Source organism: Topomyia yanbarensis, chromosome 3 (genome assembly GCF_030247195.1).
Source record: "Topomyia yanbarensis strain Yona2022 chromosome 3, ASM3024719v1, whole genome shotgun sequence".
Taxonomy (NCBI): domain Eukaryota; kingdom Metazoa; phylum Arthropoda; class Insecta; order Diptera; family Culicidae; genus Topomyia; species Topomyia yanbarensis.
This window is the reverse complement of record NC_080672.1, coordinates 86,239,761-86,259,147: the sequence shown is the minus strand read 5'-3', so window position 1 is coordinate 86,259,147 and position 19,387 is coordinate 86,239,761. Positions and strand designations below refer to the sequence as shown.

General features: G+C 38.0%; 3 protein-coding genes across 6 annotated transcripts in view; 2 read left to right on the top strand and 1 right to left on the bottom strand.

The window, feature by feature from the left end:
- The window catches only part of LOC131693914 (protein CBFA2T2), a 264,194-nt gene extending 255,691 nt beyond the window's left edge, over positions 1–8,503 (top strand). For 2 of the 3 annotated variants that reach the window (XM_058982179.1, XM_058982180.1), the window contains 4 exons: positions 5,950–6,408; positions 6,473–6,652; positions 6,716–6,823; positions 6,896–8,503. In XM_058982179.1, the coding sequence (XP_058838162.1) occupies positions 5,950–6,408; positions 6,473–6,652; positions 6,716–6,823; positions 6,896–7,039 (891 nt within the window). In that variant the 3' untranslated portion in view covers positions 7,040–8,503. The remainder of the gene's footprint in view (positions 1–5,949; positions 6,409–6,472; positions 6,653–6,715; positions 6,824–6,895) is intronic. The other variant, XM_058982181.1, reaches the window with a different exon arrangement.
- Positions 8,504–16,398: 7,895 nt separating this feature from the next.
- LOC131689450 (6-phosphogluconolactonase) lies at positions 16,399–18,613 on the top strand. Its single transcript, XM_058974541.1, has 3 exons — positions 16,399–16,653; positions 16,741–17,237; positions 18,278–18,613. The coding sequence occupies exons 1-3, from the start codon at positions 16,530–16,532 to the stop codon at positions 18,410–18,412; spliced, it is 756 nt and encodes a 251-aa protein (XP_058830524.1). The 5' UTR covers positions 16,399–16,529; the 3' UTR covers positions 18,413–18,613.
- LOC131689447 (sodium-dependent nutrient amino acid transporter 1-like) overlaps positions 18,574–19,387 on the bottom strand; it is a 61,510-nt gene continuing 60,696 nt past the window's right edge. For both annotated transcript variants that reach the window (XM_058974539.1, XM_058974540.1), the window contains exons 7-9: positions 19,100–19,376; positions 18,918–19,012; positions 18,574–18,860 (exon numbers count right to left, since the gene is read on the bottom strand). In XM_058974539.1, coding sequence (XP_058830522.1) covers positions 18,768–18,860; positions 18,918–19,012; positions 19,100–19,376 — 465 coding nt within the window. In that variant the 3' untranslated portion in view covers positions 18,574–18,767. The remainder of the gene's footprint in view (positions 18,861–18,917; positions 19,013–19,099; positions 19,377–19,387) is intronic.

Below are 19,387 nucleotides of genomic sequence, written 5' to 3'. Positions count from 1 at the left end.
GGTTAACTATATTGTACACTATGCGTGTTGTGTTGAATGATCACAATAAGTATAGAAATGTATTAACTGGTAACAGTGTAACTAGTGTCTGACGGAATCAATTTTTATAGTAAGACCCAGAGCACTTTAAGAGTCAAGTAAAGATGAATGCGCTACACTGCATAATAAGACTAGTTCTGGAGAAAATTTTCAATAGAACCTTAGTAACATTGCGAGCCTCTTTCTCTTTGGATTATTACGACGTCAATACAAAACTTGGCACTAAATTTTCAGTACATATCGAAAGCTGACCATGGTGCGTCCCAAAGACGTATTTGGGAATACAAAACTGATGGCCCCCAAATAGTTTGGTTTAGCTTTGGAACATTTGTTAGTTTTTTTTGGCGATTTTTTTCAAATGAATGGAATTAGGGTGGTCCTTGTGCTTGAGGTGTTCAAAGTATCGACTGTTTAGATGTGTGAATTTTTCCTGCGAAATGCCCTACAATATAATAACACAAATGAATTGAAGCAAGTTTGCTAAATAAACAAGGCTATCTATAATGGTTAATCTGCTATGATTTTTTTTAAAGATTTAAGGTAGGGTGGCTCTTGAAAAACAGGGTTGCTTATATTATCTTTTGATGTGTTAATTTCTCGCAAATGCATCGTTCTAGAGATTTTTGGAAATTTTTTTTTGGAGCGCATTTTCACAGTAGCACTGATGTTTCAATCCCTTTTGTTTGGATAGTTGCAAGTGATTTATACAGATTTTCTTTAAACCTAACTATCTTCAAACATTGCAATTTGATTTTCAATCTATCAATTCCAATTGGAAGATCGACGATTGGTTAGTTATAGAGAAAAAAATTTATGTATTTTTTAAAAGAGCTATGTTTTTTAACAAAATTGTTCATTAATATTCACGAAAGAAAAGATAACAATCCCAGGAGCGTATGTGATGATAACATTTATCACTGAAGCTTTTTTTTTATTATTGCAATTTTTGCGAAGATTTAGGAAAAAAACCTAAATATATTTTTCAAAAAAAAAATTCATTTTCCCAAGTATTTTTTTAAATGTCATGTAGCGCCATCTACATAAGTTATAAAGTATAAATGTCTTCAGTACATGTGTTAAAAATATCAAACAAACAAGTTTGCCGAAGAAAGTTTTTTGATAGAACGCCTCTGTTAAAAGATAGAACTGATCTAGATCAGTTTCTACTTATCTAGATCAAAACCAAAGTTGTCAAAATAATTATCATTTCCATCTAAGATACTTTTCTAAAGACACTAATCCTCCTTGATATATACCCAAGGTGCTAGAGGTTTTGAGCGTCGAAAGTAGCATTCTACCTCACCGTACGACGTCTAAATTTGATAAACACACGAATAAAATTGAATTTGTTTATTTTTTCTTTCATCTCATTCCATTTAACATATGATTAAAAATCTTTGAAACATTTTTGAAATCGTAAATTGAAAATCTAAAGTTTAAAAAGAGGTTCCATTTTTGGCACGGTTCCGGTTTTGGCAACTGAAAAAAATAAAATTGTTGCCAAAAACGGAATCCTACTGTACTTCTAAGTGGGACAAATTTTCAAACACTTCCTCAACAGTCAATATCACATAATTTCGGAATCATTAACTTTGAAGGTTTAACAACTTCGAAGAAGTTTTCCAACAAAAAAACAGCGCATCTTTTAATATACAAATTCTAGTGATTAATTATCCTAGAAATAATTGTGGAAAATTACCTCTTCAAAAATGGTAAGTGACTTGGTGCCTTCAGTAAAGTTGTTGATAATATCATTTCAAACAATTTTGTCGAAAATATGAAGGCTACATGAATACAGCATATCGAGATATAAAACAATATTTAGGAAAAAATTTAAAACCAGTTATTTTCAATATAACTTTTTTTTTGTAAATACCTGGAATGCAATATGAATTGTTTATAAACCGCAGAAAAGATTTATCAAATTCAGTAATATCAGAATAATTTGTTTAAAAGGTTTTCTTTTACATTTAGTCTACTATATTTTGATACTCTGAATATGTAAAGTATTCATGTCTTCAACAAAGTTGTTTGAAATAGCATTTCGAAAACTTTGTTGAAGACATAAGGTGCTAAATTCTCTATAATTACTCTTAGAAGGATTAACCACCCAAAACAGTTTTTTTTTATTTCGATTAAGGTTTTAATTTTAAGTTCATTCGCCTCTTAGTGCCATTAAAATTATTATATCAGAAGATGTGCTGTTTTACGTTGCAAAATTCTTCAATGATACTTAACCTCGAAATTTGACAGTTCCTAATGATCGTGGCCACAAAAGTTTCGAGATTTATTTTACTTTTCTTCACTATTCAAGCTCACATCTTGACAGCGAGTCCTAGTACACAGTGCACAAAATTTTATTACGCCATTCAATTCAGCGCTCAAATATACACCATAGGGAAGAGCCGCTGTCATTTGACGGATTGAGAAAAAGCAGAGAAATGTGAATAAAAACGCATCATTTTTGTGCAGTTTTTCATAAGCCAATTTTTTGTTTAAAATGTATAAAGTTTATCATTTTCAGCGTTAGGTACTCTTTGTTTGTACAGATACAACCTAAATCGATGCTTGAAATGAGAAACAATGTATTTGCAATTACGTAAACCAGCCTCGAAAGCAGTTGTTTCTCAGGGGCCCATATTATAGGCTCGAATCAAAACGCGTCGAAATGTCAATTGACGGTAGGTTCATCCGGAGTGTTCATTTGTGTTTACATTTTACTAGCATTGCCAAGTTAATTTTAATTCCATCACCAGAGTTAAAAATATTCAAATTCATTGAATGAAAATTGATCATATTCAGCCGCATTCATTTTCAATATTCAGTGACGCAGCTGAAAACGTCAAACGAGCAAACCGCCCATTCATCCATGCAGATTTTCATTCGTCTCCGATTATTACACGAAGCGCCCGTGCAGCAACGAATCAAATGCACCAAAGTAAGCCCTGGTACAATTTAAGCGATGATGATTGTTGTTTCATATGCTTTGCCGGCATTTGAAAACATTTTCCTAGATAAATAGCGAAATGAATATATTGTACGATATTCAACTGAATGAATAACATGGATATTTGAATGAAAATTTTTTCTATTCACCGCGAATAGCATCAGGTTCATTTTCAACCGTCAACAAAGAACTTCGATTATTTTTAACTCTGTCCATCACCCAATGTAGCTACGCCACATCGCTTTTGCGCTTAAACTAGAGATAGCCCCTATGTTTGAGTAAGCCGGGCAAACGAGTGGATCACAGGTTCGCTTGCTTCCGACGGCAGGTCGGAGGCCTCCTCGTCTTGGTTATGCGGCTAAGCCGCATCGCACCGATACACCTTAAACAGAGGTTCCGGAAGGGTATCGGATAGTTACCGGAATCCAGTAAAGTTCAACCGGAATTCCGACTGGTTCTAATTCGCATTCCGGTTTCAGTGACACAACCGATTCTAACTAGAATCGGTTGTGTCACTGGAGTCGGAATACGAATTAGAAGCAGCCAGCATTCCAGCTGAGTTTAACTGGAAAGTTTCCCTATATTTAATCTGGGAAATAAAACATTTCTGGCAACGCTCCAGCACCCCGTTGAAATCTATCGATTTCGCCACCTGGGCGCCAGTTTGACGCTATGGAATGAACTTAGTTTACTTTCGACAAGTTTTGATTCGAGCCAACAACATCCAGCCCTCGTTGCTGTATGGCACCTAGCGCTTTATTTGGTTGATACTAGAGGTGTGCGCTGATGCATTTTTAATTGGCGGCGGAGTAAGCAACATATTTGGCTGGCAGCGTCACGCCGGCGTGTGTCGGCATGACAAGTATTGACGCCTATGGAACTAAAAAAAAATCTTTTCAGTATAATTCCTTTCTCAATTTTTCGGTTTCTATTGTAACAGGCTTCGCAGCACATACAAACAGATGTTACAGATTGAACATTCTAAAAAAATCATCGCCGACGATGTACTAGCGACATCTGTTGAACACATTGCACAAAATGTAATTCTCGCAACCATATCGAATAATTTTTTCAACTGAAGCTCTAATAGTACCACCCTGCTTGCAAAATGCAAGATAATAAATGAAAGGTGGAACTAATTTTACACTTGTAAAATTTTAAGAACGAAATAGAAAATTTTTCGATGTTGCATACTACGATTTCGCATGAAATAATGATTGTTATGGACAAATTTCAAGAATGCAGAGTATCGACTGTATTTCTATGACCCACAATTAATTATTTGTTGTCCTATATTTGGGAAACTAAGCAACGATAAAATAGTTTTTGTTTTGTTTGAGGAAATTAATTCTTGTGCTCGTTTAATTGTTTTTTGTTTCTATTCAGTCTTCTTTACCGTCGCTCTTTTAGAATCCCGCAGATATCAGGCACCCTAACACGAAGCGGCTATAATTCAATTAATGGTATTACTGCGCAGAAATGTCATTTTTAATGATCGTATAAGGACACCTTTCAAGGTAGACGCATTACTTCTTTTTCCAGGTTTACCTTTACTTTTACTTCTTGTAAGTACAAAATCGCCGCGATGATAAGGCATACGATTCCGTGGCACTACATTTTCTTTCAACGTAAGATTTGCTTCTATCTTAATTCCACGACTTGATGTTTCAGCTCCTGTTGGGTTGAATCTGATCACTAAACAAGTCTGATTGAAAATGGTCTGAGTGTATCTATAGTTTTCGTAGCACCTACACCCCGCCAATTTCTCCAGCGGTTCCGGGGACCAACAAATTCGAATCCATTGCATACAATTAAATTACTAACATCCTATTATGTGCTTACTCTCCGATCGGCATCGTGTTGTAACTTAAGAAATGGTTGTGAACAACTCCCACTAGGCACCTCGACAAGAACAAATTTCACATTTCCGGCCCATTTTGTTTGTTTTTGTTTACATGAGATTAAAAAGACGGTAACGCTTTCGGGTGGGTGCGGAAACTAAGTAACGCATTTAGCTCTGTGTCAAAATCTCTTCCCAAACGCCACGCTCGCTGATATGGCGCATTTTTTGTAATTTAAATCGACCTATAAGTGATAAAAATTCATTTCGTGTTACGTCTTATTTATCTGTGATACCGGGCTGATGCAACTGACACTGAAAATAATTTCCTGAGTGGGGCTAGATTACACGACGAATAATTTGAGACCAGAAATCTTATCCTCTGCATCGTCACATCAGTGCACCAGCGTCGCGAAAAGTCAAGATCACACTACCCAACTATTCTTCGATAATTTTTGTTAAAAAAGGTCACGATTCAATCAATGATAAATAAATTTCGCATTGAATTTTTTTTTGTGTTTTTACAAAACTAGTTCACGCAAAAAAGAGATGGCATTATACTCAAATATTTAATAGGTGGTCCTTTTTTAATTGCGAAAAAACAGCTGTTTCTGGAACATTGTTCTCAATTTTTAATTCAAAAACAGTATTTTACAGAACTTTTTTTTATTTTCCATTGTAATTTGAAATTTTCACAATTATGAAGTAGACATATTTCTAGAACGTTCTGCAAACTTTTTAATTTAATGAACTACATTATCTTCACAAAATCACATATTTTACAGAACATTTCTTTATTTTTAATTGTAACTTGAAAATTACGCAATGAATATCGCATTTTATGATAGTAAAATGTTCGTATTTATGCGTAAGACAAGTTTCTGGAACAATGTTAGTAGTTTTTAATTCAATGAACTGCAATATATTCACAAAATCGCGTATTATACAGAATATTTCTTTATTTTATATTTTACAATTTACCATTGTGAAAATCACAGCTTCTCCATGGAATAATTTCACAAGAGCTGCCACACATTTACTAAAATCGTTAAATAGTTTTCATAGTTAGACTCTATATTCAGTCACAAATGATGACAATCGTTTTCAATTCAATCATTTGCAGCATTCCATTCACCGGGACGAACGAGAGCTGCGGGCACCCTCCAGTGAAGCTCACCGACCACCTAGGATCCCTCCTGGTGGTGGCAGCGGTGGTGGTGGTGGTGGTAGTAGTTCTGGTGCGGGTGGTGGTAGTGGTGTCAGCGGTGGTAACGCCGGTGCCGGCATGTCAGCCGGTAGCATTGGCAGTATTGGAGGAGGTTGCGTAGTCCCCGGCAGTGCTATTGGGGGTGGAGGAGGTGGATCTGCTGGTGGAGAAGAGGAGTGGAAAAACATACACACCATGCTGACCTGCATTTCGGCAATGGTCGAGAAGACTAAACGAGCAATTTCGATTCTTCAGCAGCGGGGTATCGAATCGCACGCCCGCGATCACCAGGACACTTCGATAGCGGACATGAAACGCCAAACCGAGGACAAGATTGCCGAGTTTCGGCGTAGTGCGGAAGAGTCTGTTAATCAGGTTAGTCACGTTTTTGTTTTCGAATAGTTGCAATAAAGTCTCACTTTCAACCTTTCCCCCAAAGGTCAAACGACAAGCCGTGATTGAGATTCAACGGGCGGTGGCAGCAGCAGAGGCTAGAACGATTGAAATGTTCGCCCAGGAAAGGTTAAAAATGGAGAAAATGTTTACCGATATTCACCGAGGAGGATCGGATCCGGATCCGGACGGATCGACCGGAGGAAGTCAGAACGTTAGTACTCTTGTAATGGCGCCATTTACATCACGCAGATGATGAGACTAACTTCTGCTACTGCTATTGTTGTAGGCTTGCTGGAACTGCGGTCGGAAGGCGAACGAAACATGCTCCGGATGCAATCTGGCCAGGTATTGTGGGTCCTTCTGTCAGCACAAGGATTGGGACCAGCATCATCAGGTAAGCTTCCTCTCCGCCATCGTCGGATGATTATTCCGTAACACAGTGACCGTTTCCTTTTGAATGTGACAGGTCTGTGGAACATCTCGAGCGGAAAACGCCTTCCAGAAGCATGCGGCCAGTGCCAGGGCTGCACTTTCCTCCCGTTCCACCACACCACAGCAGTCGCAAAGCAGCAATAGTACAGCGAACGGAACGACGACCGCCGCAAAATGACGGACTAAACCATTGAAACCTAAGAAAAAGTATCTATGCTAGTCAAATCAACACACATACATACACAAACCGCAGAGTTAAAAATCGACGTAAACGAACCGCATTTTTTGCTTTGTGGCAAATACTATTCTGCACCCGTAAGCCAGGCTAATCAACCGAGCATCCTAATAGTTGTAATTTTTGCAGTTCTAAGATTAAACTAGCAGTAGTAATTTAGTACATTTGTTTTTTAATTTTTATTTCGTATTACAAATAGCTAAAACATGACCTGTTTATGTTTGGGCGTTCCCAAAACAGCATAGTTGTAGATTTTCGAAACAGTGCAATACATTTTATAAATATTAATAGAATCAAACGTCAATCGATTGATCAAACTAGTTGCAACGTAAGAAATTCAATTCAAATAGGTAGTTGTAGGGTTGGAATACCACAAAGAAAACTAGTTCTTTAGAATGTTAGTCACATTACTCCAAGAGCACCGTTAGCAGTCAGTAAGCTTTTAATTTCAGTAGAATGTTGTTCGACTATCTGTTTTTGGACATCCCTAGCCGGTCGGAATAGGCAGCACGTGTTACCGAGCGCTCTGCGCAGAATCCGGTTTGTTCCCCTATGCGAAGAGCACGTGCTACTTTCTGTCGTATCCGTTTTGATTCACAGACTACAATAGCCAACTTCACACTCAGTCAGTTAGTCAGTAGTTGTCTAAAGAGAAATATAAACCAACACGCACCCATAATTTCCTTTCATCAACATAGAAGTAGTTACGTAGATTACTTTAGTATTACGCACTAGGTACCAAAACACATGCTGAATCTTGCAAAGAACATACACTCCTGAGGCTATAACTTTAGACAGTGACTCCCAAAGATTGACCGACCAAAAGTTCTGAACGATGGTCAAACAAAGCACCGTCAGGAACCTTTCACACAAGTTTCAACCTTCTTGCCGTATTTTGTAAGACATCGATGTACGATCCACCTGTAGTTACTATTGCCAGTTGTTAAATTATTTATTGCCCCCTTAGTTGATATACATACCTAGATCTGAACGACAGGAGCTCTCCCAACAGAAACCAATCTCGTTCGCATCATTCGAATTTATACAACTCAGTTGGAGATCCGAGATCACAGAAGCGTAAATTTGTCAAGTAAAGAAATAAACTTGCTTGTATATATGATTGATGCGAGGTATTCGAACAGTACATCAGTAGCGCAGAATTTCTTGGTTAATGCTAAAACGAGAAGTATGGCGCAATTTTTTTTCACATGGATCATCCCATTTATTGGGTTTCTTGTAAATAGTACCTTAGGCTATAATAGCTAACATCTGTCAAATATACCAGCGTCCAAAACAGCACAGTTTTACTCGAATTTCCAACCAAAAAATAACGCAGAGCTCTTCTTAACATAATGAATCACGAAAAAAACATACAAAAATAAAATCTCATTTGTTTGTAAAACGGAACTGGGTTGTTTTTCTATTTGAGCAAAAATCCGAAATTATTATATAAATGATTTTAGGAGACGAGTTTGGGTTGATTTTTTATTATTTCTTACATCAATACATAAACCTAAGAATATATCAGAATTTCAGAAAACCAACTAAAAAAGTTTAAGCAGAACGTGTGGAAAAGCCAAACAGGAATACGAGCGCACAGACGAATGCCACGCACTTGTTTGTTCGATCTTTCACGTTTTATCTACAATTCACTTTATAGATTCTTTTGAATTGGTAACAAAAAGGTTATTAATGGATTTGAACAAATCAAGACTTATAACTCTTGTAAATAAACCTATATGACTAAGCATGGACTTTTCCCGTCAATTGGGTACTAGTTACTTTACTGAGTGATCTTAATTCCACATCCTTGGCATTAACTTTTATTTTCTCGTTAGTATCGTAAATAATGTCAAAGATTTCTACAAAAATTTCCCTTTGCTGATATTTTTGAATTTTAAGCCCTTGGGAGAATTCTTTCATTGGAAGGTGCACTCCAATGAAATTATTCTCCTAAGGGCTCAAAATCGCGATTTTCTTGGATTTTTCCGGAAACATTGACTAGATTTTTGACAAATAAAATTTATATTCTCGATTTCACTAATTTTTGGAACAGTGGAGCTTACTTTATTTTTGCTGCAGAAAACTTGCTACGTTTTGCTTAACATCCAGATTTTGCCTTTGAAGGTGGATTCAAATAAACCCTACTCGTGAATATCCGGTGCTAAGCATGCCCCACCTGTTTTGAAAAGAGTGTAATCCCTGCCATCTATGTGTCAAACTTGAACTTTGAATACGAAACTTGCATGCAACAGAGTTGATTCAGCGCAAGATATTGGCTCTCAAACGTGAAACTTTTTCGCTCGATGCGCCAACTGGATTTCATTTTTGGTACTATTCAAATGATGAAAACATTTTCTTGCATTGATGGTATAGGATGGTTGTTCTATTTTAATTGTTTTAAAATAAATATCACATAGTTTCACAAAAAGCTTGATTACAGGTGATAAGAAAACACTCGTTCTTTCGTTTGACACCAAAACATTCAGTTGAACTCAATATTTTATTACGAATTATTGAGATCCGGAATTATTTTTGTATTGTTGAGGTTAGGTTGGTTGTTTTAGATATGGAAAATGTTTATCTAGAAATTGGATTTATCAATGGAAAACCTCGACTGCCAACAACTGCACTCTTTAATCCAGTGATTTTTGCCCACCATCGTGTTTTCTATCGAAATTTCCATCTCTGAATTTCATTTTAGTATAAATTGAAACCGGAAGAACAAATGTGAGTGAAGTAACAAGAAATTTACCATCTGGATATTTTTCAGAGGTAGGAAACATATTTTCTTCATCAATATTACTTTTCATTAGAAGAAATAACATTTAATTATAATATTGATTAAATTTAAAAAATTCAGAATTTACTTTCCAATGTGTTTTGACAGACGAAAATAAAAACATCATCATTGCACTTCCATGCTCTCTGGCGGTCGACATCTAGCGTTAGATCACGAATCAATGGGAAGAAAAGAAACCCTAAGACAAGACGTGACAATCGGCTTCTTATTTTTCATTCGACATTCTTCTTTTCGCAGATTTCCACCCTGCCGAAATCTTCCGAACAGTGTTGCTATTTTATAAAAATGAAAATGGATTCTTGTTAATTTATTTTATGCCTGCAATATTTTGTATCTTGAATCCATTATATTATTAAAGGGCACCGTTTTTCCATGTCATGGGTGTTTAGTAAGGTTTCATGATACCATTTTTGACAAATTTTTAGTTTACGGTTTAGTTGCTGTCTTATTTTTGTTTAAATTAATTAACCTCGTATACGGCAAACGTTTGGTAGATACTTGTTCTACTTTGTCGCAAAATTTCTGCTTCATTTATTCATTTTTACTCTTTTAACGATATTAATATTATTTGTCAAAAGTAATTACATTATTTTCCTATAAATATAGCAACACTGCCAAACATCATTTCGCTATCCCTGCAGTAACATTGCGTACGGTGCAAAAAGTCAGAATCAACCAATCAGGAGCTGGAACATTCTGACGTAAAATTGGAACAAAAACGACCCCCTCTATTGTCATGTCTTGTCTTAGAAGAAACCAAACTTCAGCGAAAAACTAGGGATACCCTTTTGAGCCTACTCCAGTTAGATTTTTGCTCAACGCAACGTTTATAGGGGAAGGTGACCAAAGACGGACTCTGTGGGTAAGATGGACACCACGGACAACACGTTTCCATGACGACAATCGATTGACAGGTAATATGGGGGGCTGTATGATGCCATGAACTAGGAGATGCGGTAGAATTTCTTCGTTAGTAGTCATAGAAGTAAATGGTGAGAACAGCCACTCTTCTCCAACGGTAGTTTTATGAACCCTGGCGCGTTAAACCATGTGCTGGTGCTACCTGTGTCAAACCAATTTTGAACCTTCGTAGTCTACATATTCCTTGCCTGCGATCCATCGTCACGGGTGCACATCCGCCGACTCAAGGGTTTCACTTATCCGGAAAGCCACAAATTGTGAATAACGACGATGATCAGCGTGGATCCAGCATAAGACATCGCAGGAATCAGACCAAAAGAAGCATTCAGATATAGAGTAAGAGAGTGCATTTTTTACTGTTTCGGCTAGTCTCGCCCCGAGGACGGCTGTTTGTAGCTCCAGGCGTGAGACAGAGATGAATTTCACGGGCGCCACTCTGGTTTTTTGATCCACTAAGGAGCATAGATTACTGCTGCATAACCGCTTTCGCTGGGGTCCAGAAAGGTATGTAGTTGAACTGTTTTATTAATTTTAATAACAACACGATAACATCTTAGAATTCTCGCGTTTTCAACCGTCGGAAGAACATCAAGCCACTGTTTCCATTTAGTTATCGTAGATTTCATCTTCTGATCATACGCTCGACCGCCAGATCTCTTGAAGAAGGATTTGGAGTACATAAGAAACTTTCCTATCAGATCGAATCGACACTGGTCAACATGCCATCGACATAAAGCCTGTAAACGATGGCATCAACGGCTTCTGGGTATAAACTAGAGTATCTCCGGACATTTCCGTTTTTAATAAATTGCGCACTGCTAGGAGAACAGCAAGCTCTGAATGTCATAACCAGCATGATGCCTACAGCTGGCTCATGGTCGCCTTTTACACGTTATAAAAGCGCTGACAACGCTGATCCTAATTTCTTCTCAATATCTGCTGGAACATCTCACGGATATCGCCACATATACTGGCTCGATGTACCCTGAACTTCAGTAGGGTTGACAATAACGAAGTAAGTTGATCGCTGTAATAACCCGTCCGACCGGGAGGTGGTCCAGTAGAGGCAGGCAGGAACTCAAGATGCAGGAACCGACAATTTAGAAACACTCCGATAAACTTTATACTTGAAGCGGGCTAAGAAAAAGGAACTCTTTTTTATATTCTTTAAGTAAAACACTTCTAAGGGCCGATTTATTCACCCTCGCTTAGCTTTTAAACCAGGTTCACCAGTACGTTTAAACCTGGCTTAAGTGATAAGCGAGGGGGAAGAAATCGGCCCTAAGAGCCGATTTCTACACCCTCGCTTAGCGCTTAAGCCAGATTTAAACGTACTGGTAAACCTGGTTTAAAAGTTAAGCGAGGGTGAAGAAATTGGCCCTAAATCACTTTATATCACGTACTGCAATAAGAGACTGACGTCTCGAATGCAGTTGTTTTTATTCTCGTTTTTTCAATGTACGCTAAAATAGCGTAACCCTATTAGGTAGTTCTGTTGAAATCGCATGGCGCTCGGCTATCTGGCTGCGATTAAGCGTCCCATCTAGATCAACAGCGGAATGTATAGACAGTTGACTGAGATATAAGGGCCCCTTACACGAGGCGCTAGTAATGTCATTACTGAGCAGTAATGTCCCTTTTAATGATCGTGTAAGGTGAGTAATGACGGAATTCCCATACAATTCTAGTAATGACAATACTTAGTAATGGCACTTTTATTGCGCGTGTAAGGGCCCCTATACGCTTTGATGCGGAATCGGACTTGGTGGATTTAATTGTTTATGGTGTCTGAGTGGCTTTTCTGTCTCCTTGCCTTGGCCTTCCTTCCTTATGGGTGGGAACGAGATGGAATTTACTTATCTTTGGATTGTTCACCCATTGATGCGTCCGATCTTTGCATTGTTCACTATGTACACCATCTGGATGAATCTTATTTCAACATTGAACAACTCCGCCATTTTTCAGCCGATTTTGACAGATAAACACAATGCTGAAACGTCATTTAGGGCCATTTTAGCCAACGGATATGCCACGTCGCTTGGAATATGGAAATGTTGTGGCAAGAATGATTGATGCAGAGCCTGATTTTTGGGATTAAATTTTAATCACGGACGAAGCTCACTTCACCCTTTGCGGCGGAGTAAATAATCAAATTGTCGAATTTGGGGGACACAGAACCCACACGAGAGGGAGAGACCATCGACGGTGCTCGCTATCGTGGGATTTTGGCCCACTTTGTCTGTTCACAAATGTAAAAAAAGATCTCAAAAACTTCTGTTTTCAACAAGACGGGGCACCTTGCCACACCGCAGCCGCTACAATCATGTTCTTGCAAATATGGTGATTTGGAATGGCCTCCTTGTTCTCCGGATTTTACGGTAACAGACTTTTTTCTGTGGGGTTACTTGAAAAGTGAAGTTTATTCAAACCTAAGAAACTTGACGAACTCAAAGCTAATGGAGGAGCTGAAATTGCTGCGATTAAGCTCGAAATGCTGTCCAATGTCAGGCAAAATGCCTGCAATAGAACTGCATCTTGTGTATCAAATGGGGGTGGTTATTTAAAGGACGTTAAATTCTAAATCTGGTTTATAATAAATGGCATAAAATATCATAAAAAATTGTTCACTTGTAAAAATCGGCTGAAAAATATCGGAGTTGTTCATTGTTGAAAAAGGATACATCTGGCTGGCGCACCCTGTACTGAATAAACAAGGAAGAACGTGTCACTGTCCACTTGCTCCAACTCTTTTAGCAGTCTGTTTTTTTTCATCCAAAAAGACCTTCTTTGTCTGGCGAGCTTGTTCCGCCAGCCTTTGCTAAAGCTCTCTTTCGAATCTGTCTTCTTCCTCCAGTCGTTGAAGCTTTGAAAATGGACCTACTTGTCACAATACTCTCAAATGTTTCATTTTATACCCCTGCGATGGCATCTTGTTGTGAATATAACACTCGGGGAGAATCGAGTCGACAAACCAGCTAGCCGCTATATGAAAGTAAATAGCTACAGTCGTGATTCACTGGTTGGTCACTTTTTAACTGGACCGCTTTTTAGTTGGATCTCCGCTAGTTGGATTATTGTCAAGCTAAAAAGCATCTTAATGTCAAAATCTCACGTCCAATTCACTATGACAATCAAACTGACAACAATTAGAGATGTGAACAGATGCATTTGCGGTCCAGCTAGCGAATCAAATTTATTTGTTGGACAGAGGCTGTGGCCCAACGAGCGAATCACGACTGTTGTACTTTCACCATCTAATGATGTTGTTTGCTCCTTAAAGGGTTATTTAAGGTGGAAGTTATACACACTTAATTCAGTTCGGTAATTTCCCAATAGCCATATTAAGATATCTGACGATTAAAATACGCACACTGAAATCTCACATTTTTATACTACCGTCCTCCCCTCAGGCCCAGAAGCGGTTTGTTTGCCTCCCAATTCGCCGTGTAAAAGTTTTGTTTTCCTCCCAATTTAAACGTCAAAGCAGCATAATACCAACCCAGCTGGATAAGTCTATAGTCAGCAACTTTAGAAACTAATATCTCAGCGAATTTGTTTACTAATTTTCGGCGAAATATTATCCGAGTCTCAGTTATCAAACGTCACTTTTACTGATATATCAGCAAAAAAATGTTAGCTGATATCTCAGCTGTTGAAATTTCAGCAAAAGATACAAAAAAGCTGGGATTCAGCAGAAAAAAATAAGTGTGTGTCCTAAAATATCGTAAAATTTGAAACATCTTTTTAAATTAAAGAAAGTTTAAAGAAAGTTACTTCGTTCGCAAAAATATGTGATTCTACACCGCTAAAATTTGTGAAATACAGTCGTGATTCGTTGGTTGGACACTTTTTAACAGGACTGCTTTTTATTTTTTTATTATTTGGTAAGGCAGGTTTGCGTTAGCTTAAAGGTGCCAATTTTGTTTTGTTTTACATTTTAAATTACTTAAAACTAAGAGATTTAATATGGATTTTTGAAATTAAACTAAGGCTAATTTATAGCTATACATATACACAAGGGGGTAATATAATTTTCGTAAGATTAGGGGGGTCATTTAGTTTTTATGCCAATAAGGTTAGACATTTTTAGCAATGAGATTATTGGAGCAAATAATGTTTAACTAAGGGGGAAATTTTTTACGACTATCTTAAAAGTAGAAATAACTAGAGGGCGTGATTAAATTTTGTAAAGATTCGGGGACATTAATTAGAGTTATTTTATGTGGTAGTAGAGTTGGGCATTTTCAACGAGATCATATAATAGTTAAAACAAATACAAATACAAATATACATATATACAAATTTGTATTTGGTTAAAACTAGAGCAGACAGGAAGAGCTAAATGCTTCGGGAAGATATTTGGGGGTAGGACTGCTTTTTAGTTGGACCTCCGCTAGTAGGACAATTGTCCAACTAAAAAGCATCTGAATGCCCAAATTTCTTACTTTGACAATGAATCTGACAATATTTAGAGATGTGAACAGATGCATTTGCACTGCCAGCATCTCCTTTGGAGAGTTTTTGACATTTGTCAGTCGGTCCAACTAGCGAATCAAATTCGTTAGTTAGACAAGGCTGTGGCCCAACCAGCAAATCACGACTGTATTCCAAAAACTTAGGAAAAGGACTAAAAAAGTTGTCATCAAAAAAACTAATTTTAAGGGGTCTTCCATATAACCTAAGAGAAGAGAAGACAATCGCGTACCCAATTTGATCCAGTCTTAACCTCAATATTGAACCAGCTTCTGATTGGTTGTTTTGCCAGTCAAGAGCGTTCATAATATTTTCAAACGGGATGAAAAACAGTGCTGCTGAGTTTATTTTGGCTATTTTTCATACACATGAGCATTTCATGCAAATTGAATAAATACCCTGAATGACGATATAACTACGTGTATGGTTAAGAGAGACACGAATAAACATAAAATTCAATTTTTAAATGCAGCTAGTATTGTAAATTCGTGACAGAGGGTCGATATTTGAGGTACAATTATTTTCAGCAATTGTGAAAAACATGCAAATGGAATCTGGCAACGATGGATGCTTGTTACGACATGGCCTGGTAGATAAAATTAAGAAGAGCAAGAAGGCTGTTGTCGTCTCTTCTCTTAGCATATAACAAGTTCCATAACTCGAAAACTATTACAGTTGGATATACGGTGACTTCAGTAATTTCTTTTGTACAACTTTGCCGAAGGGACCAAATTTCTATCTTAATTAGTTCAGGAAATAAAGTTCGTATATCACTTATAGGTAAATTAATCACTGAGCAATATATTCCTGTAGATGCGCAATCATAAAGGCAAAAACTTCTCCGAACAAACTATACTCCTAAAGTTAACGGTTTAGACGCTATTAATTTTGAGTACGAAAAAAACGTTTTAAACACTGGGCATTGTGTGATACCACGAATAGCGCTATCTATCCGTTGACACCTCGCTGGTGGAGCGACTTCCACACAATATTGCGCAAAAGCTCTTTGAAATAGTCGTATGCAATTTGTGCAACCTAGCTACACAGCAACCTTGCCGAGTTTGACAGTCAATTTTGTTTTGATAACAACAGCAACAGTTTGTCCTTTGCTGCTGACATCACTATTTCTGCGAACATTCCGGTTTGATCGTCATTTGTGCCATCACCATTGCTGCTGGAGTAGGTAGCTTGTGTTTTGTTTTAAGATCAATCCGCACAAACCCAGTGATTAGAAATATGACTTCAACGTTGAACTTCTACGTCGTTGGAGAGGTCATCTGTGATGAGATTCTGGGCTTGCTGGAAAAATATGCCAACGAAACGTTGGCGAAACAAGATGTATTTCGTGTTGGCGTTTCAGGTGAGATCGGTGGGAGCGTTCAGATTACTGCGTCATGGATGAATGACAAGCTGATAGTTTGAATGACCTTGAAAAAATCAATTCCAGGTGGATCCTTGGCCGAAGTTCTAACGGAAGGCATGTACGATCTCCGAACCGACTTCAACAAATGGCAGATTTTCTTTTGCGATGAACGTATCGTTCCGTTCGATAGTAACGATTCCACCTATGGAATGTTCAAGCGTGACCTCTTAGACCGGAGGGCTCAAGTTCCAAAGACGGCCTTTTTCCCAGTAAACACCGATCTTAGCCCAGTCGAAGCGGCTGCCGATTACGAGAAAACTATCCGGAAAGCTTTTCGCATGGAAAATAGTAAGGAAATACCGTCGTTTGATCTGTTGATTCTTGGTATCGGTCCCGACGGTCATACGGCTTCGCTATTTCCCGGGCATCCGGTGCTGGAGGAAAAGACGAAACTAATTGCTCCGATTGAGAATTCACCGAAGCCTCCGCCGAATCGGGTCACAATGACCTACCCGTTGATCAATGGTGCTAAGGTGTGCATGTTCGGAGCGCAGGGGAAATCGAAGGCGGAGATTTTGAGGGTAAGAAGCGTTGTTTTTATTTATAATAGTGATCGTACAGGGGCATTCGAAAATGGCTGAAGCGTAGTAACTACTTCCGGTGTGACTCATGGCAAAACGTCTGGTAGGAGAAAAATTGTCTTTTTTGCAGAATAACACAAGTAGTTTTGCGGAATTGCCGGAATTTACCGATTGGTAAATAAGATAAAATGAAGCCAACTTGACATTAAGCAAGTAACTAATAGCACAGCATTGTAAGTTAGGACGGTGATTGGATGTTGTGTTAAATCAAACACGGCAAGCATACTGCATCGGTATTATCAGTAAGTGGATGTAGCTCTTTGACGAAACTACTATTCTGTAGCTCTCGAGCTGGGTTTGTTTGAAACAGATTACACCTATAGGAAGCTAAGCGGTACAGTCCCGATATGTTCGACATGGGTGGTATCGCTCTTTTATTTTAAATTTATGCACCCTGAGCTATAAGCAATGTAGCGGCATGCAGTCTAAAGTTAATTTCTTATGTGCTGTTCATGTTAAAACGTTCAGATTCCTTGTGACAGAGTAATAGGGCTTTCTCTTAAACAATTATCTCTTTTTATTGATATTGCTTTGAACTTAAGAATGGAATGCCGAAATTTATTTCACAGAGTCAACATATCTGAAATAACTCCGCTTTTGTGTAAATGGTTGTATGAAAAGCGAGGTGCTAGGTATCGACTTAAATTGAATAAAACAGGTCAAATAGGAATGGTCTACTAATGGGTTATGATATTATCAGGATATTTTTTTCGGAATTAAGGTTTGACAGAGAATGGGCAAAAATCAAAAACGAAAAAAACAGTTTTTTTCAACACCGTGTGTTAGATCTTCATAAAAATCAATCAGCTTATGTAGAATGTTGGTGCAGTACTGCTGATTGATTTTTATGAAGATCTAACACACGGTGTTGAAAAAACTGCTTTTTTCGTTTTCGATTTTTGCCCTTTCTCTGTTCAACCTTAAACGGTGTCGATTTTTAAATTAAAAGGAAACTCCTGATAAATATATTTATTTTACAGAAAATCCTTGTGGACAAAGACCAAACTCTCCCGGTTACCCAAGTAGATCCTAAGAATGGACATCTGATTTTCGTGGCCTGTGATGAAGCTGCCTCACTCGTCGATATCAATCCAAACCGGGAAAAGGACGAATAGATCCAGCTACGCTTATGTCGTCCTGTCTCTCTGACTCTAAAGATAATCACAAAGTGCATTTCACCTGACCCATAAAGGTGCCTAATCGGGGAAAAATTCAGAAAACGTACAAAGAAACATTGTTGTGAAGGGAATTTCTTTTTATTATTGAACGAGAAAAATTGAATAAATATTTTTGTTTTTGATTGTTTTATCACTAAATGGTAATAAGTTAAAACTGGTCCGTTAAAAAGAAATCACATCACTGATCATAATACTTCTAGCACAATTGTGTATACATTCTAGGATCGTTGAGAACTTGTTTGCAGCACACACGTATCCAATAGGATGGTTGTAGTTTGTGGTATACCAAAGCTCAGTCTTTATTGATAAATTTTTTGTACTCCAGCTTTAGGTTTGGCTCGATTGGTCCCCAGTTTGGAAGTGGCCGGAATGTACTGAAGATTTTCTGAAAAACAAAACTTGAATGGTTAGCATTGCATCTCGTTATAAGTTTAATGGTTACTTCTGATAGCGTTTTTCCTTCTCCCTTAAAGATAGCGTAGATCCCCCAGATTGGCAGCTGCAGCAGTCCGAATGCAGCGATGCACCAGCCGAAACCTAGTTATTTGTTGGAGGCATTAGTAAATAATCACTATTTTTGACAATGTTCCGTTCTAATACTGGATAATGATAAGGTTCACATACCGTAAGCGATCGACGGGTAAACGTAACCCTGATAGGTCAGCGGTTCCAACGTCGCCAAGCTGTAGACAAGAATGGCAAACATCAGCGCCGGAGTTAACCATCGCCAACAAAGTCGCCAGTACAGGTTTGGTCGGGTGCCCAGCATAAATTCTACATCTTTGCAGAAACGATCAGTCCCGTAGATCCAACCGATAGCGATCAGTTCGGCAATGGCTAGCACTAAGGCAATGAAGGATGCTCCGAAGTGATCCACCAAGGTGAGAATGTATTGACCTCCCTAAAAAGATA

Coding starts and splice junctions, on each gene's coding strand:
- LOC131689450 (XM_058974541.1), top strand. CDS start 16,530: ATGACTTCAACGTTGAACTTCTACGTCGTTGGAGAGGTCATCTGTGAT. Junction 16,654..16,740: donor ATTTCGTGTTGGCGTTTCAG/GTGAGATCGGTG, acceptor AATCAATTCCAG/GTGGATCCTTGGCCGAAGTT. Junction 17,238..18,277: donor CGAAGGCGGAGATTTTGAGG/GTAAGAAGCGTT, acceptor TTTATTTTACAG/AAAATCCTTGTGGACAAAGA.